Consider the following 12,318-nt stretch of genomic DNA (forward strand, 5'->3'; position numbering starts at 1 on the left):
ATGCCCACAGCCCTGTGCCCCCGAGTCTTGGCTCCGAAGGAGAGCGAGGAGCCCAGGAAAATGAGGAGCCCGCCCGGAGAGGACCCCAGCCCCCCCGGGGAGCTGCCCAGCCCCGAGTCCTCCCGCCGCCTCTTCCGCCGGTTCCGCTACCAGGAGGCGGCGGGCCCGCGGGAGGCGCTGCACCGCCTGTGGGCCCTGTGCCGGGGCTGGCTGCGGCCGGAGCGGCACACCAAGGAGCAGATCCTGGAGCTGCTGGTGCTGGAGCGCTTCCTGGGCGCCCTGCCCCGCGAGGTGCAGGGCTGGGTGCGGGCCCAGGAGCCCGAGAGCGGCGACCAGGCCGTGGCAGCCGTGGAGGCCCTGGAGCGGGAGCCGGGGAGGCCCTGGCAGTGGGTGAGCCGCAGGCGGGCAGATGGGTGGGCAGCTCCCCGGCGGGCCCAGCAGGGGAAGGACATCTGTCCAGGGCTGCAGCCCCGGGTCCCGCACGGAGGGCGTCTCCCAGGAAGCAGGCCCGCCCCACTGGGCCCTTGGCAGGCACCGCGTGTGCCCCACCCCACTGGCCCCACTCGCAGTGCTGAGCGTCCCGTCGCCTTGCAGCTCAAGCTCTGTGAGGACCCCGTGGTGATCGACGATGGGGATGGGCCCCCGGACACAGCTTCGCAGGAGCGGCCGCCCACCGAGCCCCAGAGCGACCTCACCACCCCTGCGGGGAGCCAGGATGTGCTGCCCACGGCCCTGCTGCAGGGAGCAGGCCTCCCCGGCCGCCCCCCCAGCGGGGACCCAGGTGTGCAGCCCGCGGGGGCGGGGGCGGCCCTGACGTCAGTGCTTTCTCTGCACCCCGCTCCCACGGCCCCCACAGGCTGCGACCCTGGGCCCGCAAGGTGGTGCGGCCTGGCAGGCGGTCCCGGCACAGCTAGGCAGGGTCTTCTTGCCTCGCGTTCTGCCCTGGGCCCGGAGCCACATGGCACGCGGGCACCCGAGCGGCCCCCTGGCTGCCTGAGAGAGTGCCGAGGTCCGGCAGGGTGCCAGCAGGCCTCAGAGACCTGCCCTCCCCTGGGTTTCTGAGGGTCGGCCCTGGAAAACACTGAACTTGGGTCGGGCTCGAAGCCCTCGTGGAGAGGGGTGTTCCGAGGGGCAGGGCGCGGCCTTGTGGCCTGCAGAGTAGTCCTTGGCCTTGGGGTTGAAGGACGTGTGCAGATGTCCCGGTGTGCCCCGTGCTGTCCCGGGGCCTCAGACGGGTCACAGACCCCTGTCCGGGAGAAGCTTCCAGAACTGCTGCCTAGCCGGGCCTCTTGGAGAGCACAGAGGTGAGGCTGGTGTCCCCGCAGCAGGAGCTGAGAGTGGAGTCCACACCCCCTCGAGCCCACGCCACCGCCCGCTGGCCGCAGAGGCGCCGGCCCAGCCTGCCCTTGGCTGAAGGCCTGGCCTCGGCCCAAGCTGCAAGGCCCAGTGGGGCCGCCTGACTCTGACCCAGGTCAGCCCCAGGTTTCTCTGAATGGCAGGTGCCAGTGCTTCCGCAAGGTGGGCAGGTGGTCCCTGCGGCCCCCGCTCGCCGCTTGCGCAGGTGTCGGGTCCCGGGCGCCCCCTTGGTGTCCCGTGTGGGCCACAGCAAAGACCCTGCCTTAGAGCGCCGGCCCTCGACCCTGTGTTCCCTGCCCTCGACCCCTGACCCTCCTCTCTGTCTGTTCCAGTTCCCCACGACCCAGACCTCCTTCCCGAAGCCGCCCTGAGGGATGCGCAGCCAGCCAGCACCCTCCAGCTGCCCCCGGTGAGTGGCTGCGCGGCGCCTGGGCCCTGCCCGCACTGGGGGCCGCCTGCGGGGTGAGGTGGTCCCAGCGCTCCTGGGTGAGCCTCTCTGCCGCCTCCACTCCAGGGCCCTCTGGCCACATCCGGCAGGTGGGGGCCGGGCCTGACCGGGTGGGCCACCACGGCAGTGACCGGTTCCCTGCAGACTGTGGCAGGCGCTGGGACATAGGTTTAAGCATTTGGAATTCTTTTCACTTTCAAAAGCAGGTTAGCGTGTCGTGTGAAAGTACATCGGGTTGTGTTTTTCAAAAAAAAAAAAAGTGTGGGTTCTTCCCGATTAACTGACACTTTTTTAACCCCCAACGGCGCGGTGCGGCGCGGGGAGGCAGAGCACATCCGCCCCCTTCCGCAGGCTGCAGTCGAGGTGCTGGCCTCCGGTGGGCGAGGTCCGGGGAAAATTGAGACCCACAACTTCCAGCGTTAAGGGGTTTCCCTCGAGCAAAGGGTGCCTGCGCCTCCTGGTGTTTCTGAAGCTGCTGAGGCCGGACCCCAGGGCCCGTCGGCCTGGGGGTGTCCCCAGCCCAGGGTCCTGGCTGCGGCGTCCAGCGCGGCTCCCCCCTTGCGGGCCTCGGCTCAGGCGCCCCGTGCTGCGCTTTCAGAGCCGGGCGTCTCCCTTCAAGGACGTGATCTTCTGCTTCTCGGAGGAGGACTGGTCCCTGCTCGACCCCGCCCAGACCGGCTTCTACGGAGAGTTCATCATCGGGGAGGACTGCGGGGTGGCGCTGCCCCCCAGTAAGACTGGGCCGTGTCTCCCGTCCCCTGACCCCACCCGCCACCTGCACAGCAGCTGTTCCCACCACGCCCCATCTGGCGCCTGTCCCCGTCCTGTTCTGCCCTTGTTCTGCCGCTGTGGCTCTGCCCTGGGAGGCGTCCTTGGTGCTCCCACCCCACCCCCACCCCGGGTTGCTCACGCACCTGCCCCCCTTGTCTCTGAGCAGACGACCCTGCCGCCCCACCACCCACCTCCCAGGGTGGGGAGAACAGGCCCCAGGGCCTGGAGCTGCAGGAGCTGCAGGAGAAAGATGCACCCCAGGTCTCCTTCGAGGGTGAGAGGGGGCTCTGGGGGCAGCGGGTGGGGTCCCCTCTGCAGGCCCCTGGCCCGGCACTTGCCAAACAGCCTTGCCTCCCCTGGCTTCTGGCGCCGAGGGCAAGGGTTTCCTGGGGGTGGGGGTGGGGGTGGCAGCAGGTGCCTCTGGGAGCCACACAGTGCACCAGGCACTGGGCTGCACCTCCAGGAGTCTCGCCTGGGGTGCGGGCAGTGTGGGGACACGAGGGCAGCACCGTGCAGCCCCTCCTGCCTCTGTCACCAGGGCCCGCCCGTCACCCACACTGGAGACACCCCCTTCACGCCCCCATGCCCTCTGGGCCTAACGCAGCGAGAGCTGGTCAGTGTGGACAGCCCTCTGGCTGGAACCAGCGCCCAGGGCGTCTGCGTGGCCCCGCGGCTCCCTCTGGCAGGGCTGGCACTAGGCCCCAGAGTGCCCCGCGGGGAGCAGACATGACCACAGGTTCAGGGCCAGTGGGCAGGGGCGCCCCTGTGGCCTCTGGGTGCCGTGGCCGCCAGGACTGTGGCAGGACTCGGGGCGGGTGGCGCCCGCCGCCCACTGTCCCCAGGCACCGCACCTGGGCCGCTGAGGACAGACGGGCTGCCTCGCTTTCCCGGCAGGCTTCCCCGGCGCCCAGCCGGACGACAGGAGGAAGCGGGACGAGCTGCAGGTGCAGACCTGCCCGCAGACTGCGCCAGCCCAGGGCACCTGCGCAGGTACGGGCGGGCCCTCCAGCGCGGGTGCCGGGGCGGTGGGGTGTGTGGCGCACAGGTGTGAGTGCAGGGGCGCCCCGGGATTGCGTCCAGCCCGGCTGTCGGCTGCTGCCCCCACCGAGGCCCCTCCAGGGCCACCCCCAGGCCCAGCGGGGACGCCCTGCGGAAGGCGCTACCAGGGGGGCTGGAGTGCGGCTCGGGCGCCCCTGCTGACCGCCCCTCTGCCTCCTGCAGCTGGAGGCGACACCCCGCCCCCCCAGAACGGCCTGGAGGAGGAGGTGACCATCGAGATCGTCCTGTCCAGCTCCGGCGACGAGGACCCCCAGCTGGGCCCATACTGCGCCGAAGGGCCGCGCAGCCCCCTGCAGAAGCCGCAGGGCCTCCCGCCCGCCCACCGCAGGGGCGCCGAGGCGGGGCCCGGGCCGCAGGGCCCCGGGAAGTCCTACGTGTGCCCCAACTGCGGGAAGATCTTCCGCTGGAGGGTGAACTTCGTGCGCCACCTGCGCAGCCGCCGGGAGCAGGAGCAGCCGCTGCAGTGCTCCGTGTGCGGCCAGCTGTGCCAGGACAGCGAGGACCTGGACGGGCACCTGGAGACGCACGAGGCCCAGAAGCCCTACCGCTGCGGCGCCTGCGGCCGGAGCTTCCGCCTCAAGTCGCACCTGCTCTCGCACCGGCGGACGCACCTGCCGCCGCACGGCCCGGAGCCGGGGGCGCCCGAGGGGGGCGCGGCCCCGCTGCGCTTCCCGTGCCGCGAGTGCGGACGCGCCTTCCAGCGCGCAGACCAGCTGGCGCGGCACCGCGGCGCCCACGCCAAGGACCAGGCGCGGCCCTTCCGCTGCCGCTACTGCGCGCGCGGCTTCCCGCACAACCTCGACCTGCTGCGGCACGAGCGCATGCACATGCGGCGCCGCTCCAAGCAGGCGCTCAACTCCTACTGAGCGCGCCCGCCGCGCGCCCCGAGCCCGAGGTGCTGTTGTCTGCTGGGCGCGCGGCCCCACGGGCTGGACGCCGGGAGCAGTGAGGCCGGGTGGGCTGGAGGGGAGCAGGCCCCTCTGGCTCCAAGGCCCTGAGCCCCTGCCCCCCGGGAAGGGAGACCGGGTGTCCCTTGAAGCTGCTGTGGCGGTCGGTCACCTGCCACGGCGGCCTCCTTGAGGACAGCCCGCATTTTAGACTAGGTATCCAGGGCCTGCAGCCAGCGCCGGGCCGGTGCTGCCAGGGCCCAGCCGTCCTGCTTGGAAAGCTGCTTGCTCTGCCCTGCTCCGGTGCTGGCCAGCAGCAGCCGGTGCCTGCGGTCCTGGCTCACTTGGGCCGGAACCGGGCGGCTCAGCACAGCTGGGAGCAGCCTGGGTCTGTGGCCAGCGGGACTGCAGCGTCCCTGCTCCAGGCGGTGGCCCCTTCTAGGGCCCCCCACACTGCAGGGTGTCCCCTCTCCAGCGAGGCATCACCATCATCACGTGCTGGGGTGCCAGGGGCGGCCTGAGTGCTGCTGACTGGACCGCGAGGCTCTCCCCAGGAGGCAGGGCAAGAGGCCTCCGCTTCCAGGGCTGCGGCCCGCGGTGCCCTAGTGAGAGCCAGGTGGGGCCAGCGCGGCCTCCCACTGCCACTGGTGGGGGGCAGCCCCCGGGCCCTGCAGTGGGTGACCAGCCTCTGCTTACAATAAAGGCCAGCTCAGGCCAACCATGGTCAGCCTTGGGGATGTCCTCCCGAACCATCAGCCTCTGGCACCGATGTGCCTGCCCGGCCTTTCAGCCCGAGGGAGAGGAAACACCGAGTCCCCACCCCACACCCGAGGCCCCTCCAGACCTGTGTGTCCCGCAAGGGCGGGTCAGGCACAACGCCAACAGCCCTGTGGGGCAGAAGCACAGGACAACCCCGAGCCTTGGAGCCCCTGGGGATGGCGCCCAGGCCCAGCTTCACCCCAGTCAGCCCTGAGGGCCTGGGCAACTCGGGGGGAGCCCCACGTCTGCGGCCCCTTCTCCCCACCCATCCCCACGCGTCCCCACACAGGTGCATAATAAAGACTCACTTCAGAACTGAGGAGTGTGTGTGCCCGGTGTGGGGGAGGGTCAGGCACCTGTCCACAGCCCAGGGGGAGGAGCTGAGTCCCAGAGTCGAGGTGGGGGTGACTGCGCAGCTGAGCGGCATCCACAGCAGGGAGGGGCGGCTGCGGGCTGCTAGACAGGCTCCCCAGCTTGTCTCTGGGCCCCTCAGTGCCCCCCTGCGGGGGAGGGTGGGGGGGGGATGCAGCAGCAGCTCACCCCAGGAGGGGCGGGAGGCCCCTGCCGACCCTGAGGTCTCTGAGGGAGATGCCTCACCTCCGTGAGGGGCCCCACACCCACCTCTGAGCCCCTCCCAGAGGACCCCGCCGCCGGGGGCAAGTCCGCAGAAGGTTGGGGCAGGACCAGCCAACCAGGCCGCCCCGCCTGCAAACCTTCAGGGGGCGGGGGAGGGCAGTACATGGGGCTCAGGCTGATGTGGGGGAGCTTTATCTGAGCCCCAGCTTCTGCCCCTGGCCTGGGTCCCAGCCCTGACGGGTTCCCCCAGGGCCTTGGTGCCACCAGCTGCCCCTTGCCATGGCACACCCCCTTATCTCCCACTGCAGGGGGAGGCGGGGCTGATCCCCACCCCAAAACCCTCTGCTTTGGGGTGGTTTTTTCTGTTGAAACTGCCAAGAAGACACCCCGGTTCCTTTCGCAAAGGATTCACAGCAGCATCCTGTGGGCACCAGGCGCGACAACCCACCTGGACTTCCGGGCCCAGTCCCGTCGCAGGGCCTCGGACGTGGGTCTGGCTGCCTAGGACCCTCGGAGCATACGGCCAGTCCCCCAGCACCCCAAGTCGCGGGCCTCCTGGGAAGTCCCCGCTGCCCAGCCAGGTGGGTCTCCCCAGAGGTGGAGGCACTGCCCACAAGCAGGGCGGGCTCACCCACTCAGCCCGACCCCCCACCAGACGCCGTCCACACGGGGCCTTCGCTGGGAGGCTGGGGCAGTGGCCGGTCATAGCCCCTCCACCCGACCACACAAGGCCCAGCAGTGACCTACGTGGCCAAGAGTGTGGATACCACACGTGTCCCTGCGGGTGACACTAAGCCGCAGGACAGATGGACTGGGGGGGGCTCTGCCCCAGGCCGCGGGTGCGCTCTCCCCAAGGCCCTTTCCACTCCCGCAGGTATGGCCAGGACTCATGGGCTGGGTGCCCCTCCTCCCAGCCGTTGGGTCCCCCTCGTCCTGCAGCTCCTGTCCAGCTGCAGCCCCGGGAACGGTAGGTCCCCCCACACCCTCTCCCCACCCCAGCACACCAAGGCCTGTCCTCCCGCTCAGAGTCTGGGGGTGGGACTGCCTTCCCTGCCCCACCCTCCTCCCTCTGTCCACAGGGAAGGCCGACTTCCAGGTCTCAGGGCCCAGCGAGCCAATCCTGGCCACCGTGGGGAGCACCGGGGACCTGCCCTGCCGCCTGACCCCCAACATCAGCGCAAGGGACATGGCGCTACGCTGGTACAGGGACCAGCCCTCGGCGGCCGTGCACGTGTGGGACCGCGGCAGAGACGCGCCCGAGGCGCAGATGGGGCACTACCGGGGCAGGACCTCCCTCCTGGGGGCCCACCTGGCCCAGGGCCGGGCCACCGTGCGCATACACAACGTCTCCGCCTTCGACAACGGGACCTTCCACTGCCGCTTCACCGACGGCACTGCCTCCGCGGGGACCACGCTGTGGCTGAGGGTGGCAGGTGCGGGCACCCCAGTACTATGAGCCTGAGAACCTTCCAAAAAGCTCTGCCTTCGGCAGCTTTAGCAGGGACACCCTTCCCGGGACGCATCCTGACCCACGGCGCTGCCTTATGCAACTGCCCTTCCTCCATCGTCCCGGTGACGTGGGGGGCAGACGGACAGACTGAGACAGAGGCAGACACAGAGAGACAGGCAGAGAGGGAGACAGGCGGAGGCCCAGGGCACATGCGGGCGCGAGGCGGCAAGGGCTCCGGGCGACCAACACTTGCTGAGCAGAGAGGCGGCCTTGCCCTCTGAGCCTTTCCTGCCACCTCGGGGTGGCTTCTCCCGGGACTGGTATGTGCTTGGGGGTGATATGGAGGGAGGCGGTGGCTGCGCAGCCCCCTCCCACCTGTGGGGGCGCCCCGGGCTTGGGCCTCGTGGCAGCTGTGGGTCTCCCCCAGGGCTGGGCTCGGAGCCCAGAATCCACGTGCCAGTGCACGGGGACCGCGGGGTCCGGGCGGAGTGCACCTCGACCGGCTGGTTCCCGGAGCCCCAGGTGGAGTGGACGGACCTCCAGGGACAGGCCCTGCCTTCTGTAACCAACGTCTCAGCCTCGCCGGAGACTGGCCTCTTCGCCGTGGTGTCCAGCGTGGCCCTGGGGGGCAGGGCCCTGGAGGGCGTCGCCTGCTCCATCTCCAGCCCCCTGCTCCAGCAGAGGAAGGTGGCCGAGCTCCGCCTGCATGGTGAGCATGGCCCAGCTCACTCCCAGACCCTGCCCGGCCAGGGACCCCGGGCACCCCCGCTGTCCCAAGCATCTGTGGCCTGACTGGGGCTGCGGGCCCAGCTTGGGGGCGCCCACTGAGGTGTGTCAGGAGCGCCAGGGGAGAGAGGACGGCTCCCCTCCCTTAGTTTATTTGAAAGTTTTTTAATAGACTTTGTATTTTAGAGCAATTTAGAATCAAAGCACACTGAGGGGGAAGCTCAGACGTTCTTCTGCCTCCTGCCCTGCAGCCACCCCCACCTCCCTGCACCTGTCACCACCCACAGCAGACAGTGCCTCTCTTGTGCTTGGGGATTCCCCACTGGCTGCGCTCACCACCCACGGCTCCCTGTGCACCACCCCGAGGGCAGACAGTCCGTGGGTTTGTGGGGTGAAGCTGAAGGGCCAGCAGCCTGGCGTCAGGATTCAACACCCACAAACCCCTCTGCCCTGCCCTGCCCTGCCCGTCCCTGCTGAGCCGCTGGGTGGCCTCCGGCCAACTCTGTGTGGCATCTACTGCTGAACGGTTCGGCGTATGGCTCACCTGGTCTCCCCGCGGGGCTGCCCTGTCCACGCAGGCGCAGTCTCCCCGCCCCCCCAAGCCCGCGCCCTCCGCTGCGCCCCATCACTCCCATCTCTCCAGCTTCCTCTTCCAGGAGGGCCACGCTGGGCTGGAGAACGGCCCTGCCGCTCCTCGCCGCGGCGGGGATCACAGTGGCTGGAACCCTCTGCCTCTTCTGGACGCGCCAAAGGGAGGAGAAGCAGCAGCAGCTGGAGGAAGTGAAGGCGTGTGGGCCCCGGGAGCAGCTGGCCAGCGGGCCTGGGGACGCCCCGATACCCGGTGCGCACTGGGGCCCCGGGCAGGCCCCCCCCAAGCCCAGTGGGGGGCGGGAGTGGAGTGTGGCGTCCGGCATTCCAGGCATCCCCCTGGCGCGCCCTGGGCCCGCAGGTGCCGGCCAGCCCTGACCTCGGCCCGGATGTGGGTGGCGGGACAGAGACCCTCCTGACCTCCATGGGGTGAACAGGGTCTGTAGCAACTTTAACGTAAGAAAACCAGCAGGAGCGGGCGTGGGAGGCCGCCGCCGCCGACTGGCCAGGCCTGCGGGCGCCCGTGTCCAGCTCCCGCCCTGCGCAGTCGCTGTTCAGCGGCCTCGCAGGAATGTTCTTGATGCTGCTCTGTGACTTCTGTTAGTCTCGGGCGGCTTCCTGGGTGATGAGAGGGTGTGGACTAGAGGAGGCGCTGCCGGGGTGGTGGGGACGGCAGTGGCCTGCCAGGTGCCCGCACGCCGAGCCGCGGGGTCGGGGCGGAGAATTCCAGAAGCAGCAACGGGAATGTTTGGGGAGAAAAAAAGTCTTTGGCTTGTGGCAGAAAACTGGGGCTCTGAGGGCGCAGAGCGGGCGTGGGGTGAGCGAGGGACCCTTGGGGCTGCCCGCCAGGCACAGCACAGCAGCATTTGGGGTTTAGAACCGATGGTGGGGACGTGCCCGGCCACCCCCAGACACCCTCCTGGCCTCTCAGCAGGGGCTGGAGCGAGGACGCGCGTCCTCCTGGGTGAATGCGCTCCAAGAGGGGCTTGGACGTGGAGAGGACTCAGGGGTCCACTCCCTCTGGGTGTCCAGATGGGGCACGTGGCTGTGGAACAGCCCTACGGCCAGCACAGGCGCCTTCTCGCGTCCCCCTGCCCTGTCTCTGACCTGTGCCTTGACCACCACAGACCAGACGCGCTGACCAGGCCGCCACAATCCCCGGGAGCTCGGCCCACTCCGCCTGCACCGGGCAGGCTGGGCTTGCTGCAGGGCTCCTGGGCGGGGCGCCCACCCCCAAGTGACCCCCGCGGCCCTGGGACCCCTGTGCAGGCCTTTCCGTTGGCCCGAGCCTGACCTGCCTCTCCCCACAGAGAGCCTGTCCCTGGACCCCGACACCGCCAGCCCCAAGTTGGCCCTGTCTGCGGACGGGAGGAGCGTGGCGCGGCTGCTGCTGGAGCGGGAGCTGCCTGATGGCCCCGGCAGGTTCGACCGGGACCCCTGCGTTCTGGGCCGCGCACGCCTCTGGGCCGGGCAGCACTGCTGGGAGGTTGAGGTGGGGAACAGGAGCGCCTGGACCCTGGGCGTGTGCCTCGAGAGCCTGCAGTGCAAGGGGTGGGTCCCCAAGTCGCCCCATCACGGGGTCTGGGCGGTGGAGCTGCACAGGAGGGCGCTCTGGGCCCTCACCTTCCCCAGGGTGCGCCTGCGGCCCCGGGGGCCCCTGCAGCGGGTGCGTGTGCTCCTGGACCTCAAGGCCCGGGAGGTCGCCTTCCACAGCGGGGATGACGGCTCCCTCCTCCACACCTTCTCTGGGCTCTCCTTCTCGGGCGCCCTCCGGCCATTCTTCTGTCTCTGGACACACGACCCCAGACCCCTGACCATCTGCCCCGGGCCCCAGGGCCCGGAGGCCTCAGAACCTCCCCAGGGTCAGGGACAGGAGCGGGATGCAGGCCCCCCTCCAGGGCCCAGGCTCCCCCCGCCCAGCCCAGCCCGCTGCAACCGCTCAGCCTCCTGAAACCCCAGGGGGCGGGCACCGGGGTGTGGCTTCGTACACGACCCACTGCGCCTCGATTCCTCCGCAACACGACCACGGCCACGGAACCGCGTTCCCCCGAAATGTGCCAACTTCAACTTGACAGAGCAGGCTTGTAAGAAGCCAGCCGGGGCCGGGGACCGCTGTGGGGCCAGCTCGCCCATGGCTGCCCCGGTGCTGTGCCGACGGCCATGCTGCGGCCTGTCCCGCTTCTGAGAGGCCCGAGTGCTTGCTTATCAAGAAGTGGCGAATTCCCGTTCGCAGATGGAGGTTTAATAACAACTGAGCCCCCAAGGCCATCTTTTCAGAAAAGGTTTCAGGGTCTTTGTTTCATTTAAATTGTCTGGAAACCTGGCGAGGTTCCGCTCAGAGGAAGCCGCTGGCCCCTGAGCCCGACCCTGAGAGGTCGGGCAGGGCTGGGTCCCGGGGGGCCTCCTGGCTGGCGGGACGCGTGGAAACTCACTTCCCAGTGGTTTCACGGCCGCCTGTCTGCCACGGCCTCCCTGGCCACCCGGTGCCAGCCCGCCCGGGACTCCAGGCCGGCGGGGAGACTGGGCAGCGACAGCTTCGTGAGGAGATGGGGGCACGCGGGTGGCACCCGCACGGCTCCACGGAACAAGGGGAAGGCGGGATGCCGCAGGCCCCTCGGAGCTCCGCCCACACCCCGAGACCTGGGTGCGGGAGCCTCTGCAGAGGGCGGCCGGTGCCTCGGCGCTGGGGACATCAGTGCAGGCAGGCGTGCCCCAGCCCCACCAGCCCCAGCTGCCGCGCCAAGGTCGGCGCCCCAGCACCCACAACCGCCACCCAGTCCCAGCAATGAACCATCCTGGCTGGAGCGAAGCCCCTGTTGGCCGAGCAGGGAAGGCAGGGGCTGCCGCGAGGGGCCCGGGGTGGTGGGGGTCCGGCAGTCGCCGTCCTGCCCTCCAGAGCCCCAGGCGCCCGGCACCCCCAGCAGCCGAGGTTCGCCCACGGCAGGCAGCGCTGTTCCTCCTGCGGCCCATCCCGTGTCCCGCGGAAGGACCGAGTCCTCGGTGTCCTGCGGGCCGCGCCGGGTCACAGTGGTGCACGCGGTCCCAGCGCATCCCGGGCCCCACCGCCTTCCACACAGCGGCCGCGGACTCTGCCTGGCGCGGGCCGGGCATGGCCCAGGTCTTTCGCGTGATCTCCATGGACCCCTTGTTCTCCTGGGCAGCCCCTGCCCCTAGCGTGCTGCAGCCTGGGGCCAGCGCTGCCACACCTGGGCGGGGGGTGGGGGCGGCAGGCAGGGCCTCCCCATCACCCCACCGAGCTCCCCAGAAGCCAGCCTGGTAGAAGCGGCCGGCATCTGAGCTGGCAGCACAGGTGCCCTGCGGCCCGGATGGGGCAGCAGCCTGGAGCGCGGCACCCTCTGCTCCTCAGGGCTGGGCGGCAGGTCGCTCTGCCCCCGCGGCCCGGCGAGCAGGCCGCGCCAGAGCCGGCTCCGGGCCCTCCTCGCGCTGCGGCGCCGCCCGAGCCACCAGCACAGGCACCCTCCGAAGTGCCCCGCCCTGCCGCGGGCAGGTGGCCCCAGGCCCGTCTTCCTTCCCCCAGAAGGACCTTGTGTCCCCCACACCCACGGGGGTGGGGGGCCCCCCAGTGACCAGACTGGCCCTGGGGGACAAGCACCCGGACGCTGCCCGCGCAAGTCCAGGGTCCAGACCCGAGTAAGCGCCGGGAGAGGGCGGCAGGGACGGAGACCTCGGGGCGGGGC

At 70.4% G+C, this 12,318-nt stretch overlaps 2 protein-coding genes across 2 annotated transcripts; both read left to right on the forward strand.

Annotated features, from left to right (window-relative positions):
• ZNF496 (zinc finger protein 496) lies at window positions 1-4,725 on the forward strand (the record flags this gene model as incomplete). The annotated part of the gene is made up of 7 exons (XM_084242553.1): window positions 1-390; window positions 595-781; window positions 1,689-1,765; window positions 2,403-2,535; window positions 2,742-2,849; window positions 3,470-3,565; window positions 3,797-4,725. 7 exons carry the CDS (start codon window positions 1-3, stop codon window positions 4,498-4,500), a joined length of 1,695 nt encoding a protein of 564 aa, XP_084098679.1. The 3' UTR covers window positions 4,501-4,725.
• A 2,007-nt stretch (window positions 4,726-6,732) lies between these two features.
• On the forward strand, window positions 6,733-10,571 carry LOC311176921 (butyrophilin subfamily 1 member A1-like; the record flags this gene model as incomplete). Its single annotated transcript, XM_084242554.1, has 5 exons — window positions 6,733-6,823; window positions 6,936-7,289; window positions 7,734-8,015; window positions 8,676-8,873; window positions 9,931-10,571. 5 exons carry the CDS (start codon window positions 6,733-6,735, stop codon window positions 10,569-10,571), a joined length of 1,566 nt encoding a protein of 521 aa, XP_084098680.1.
• Window positions 10,572-12,318: the final 1,747 nt, after the last annotated feature.

This window comes from Talpa europaea (assembly GCF_964194135.1).
Source record: "Talpa europaea genome assembly, chromosome: 9".
Classification (NCBI taxonomy): domain Eukaryota; kingdom Metazoa; phylum Chordata; class Mammalia; order Eulipotyphla; family Talpidae; genus Talpa; species Talpa europaea.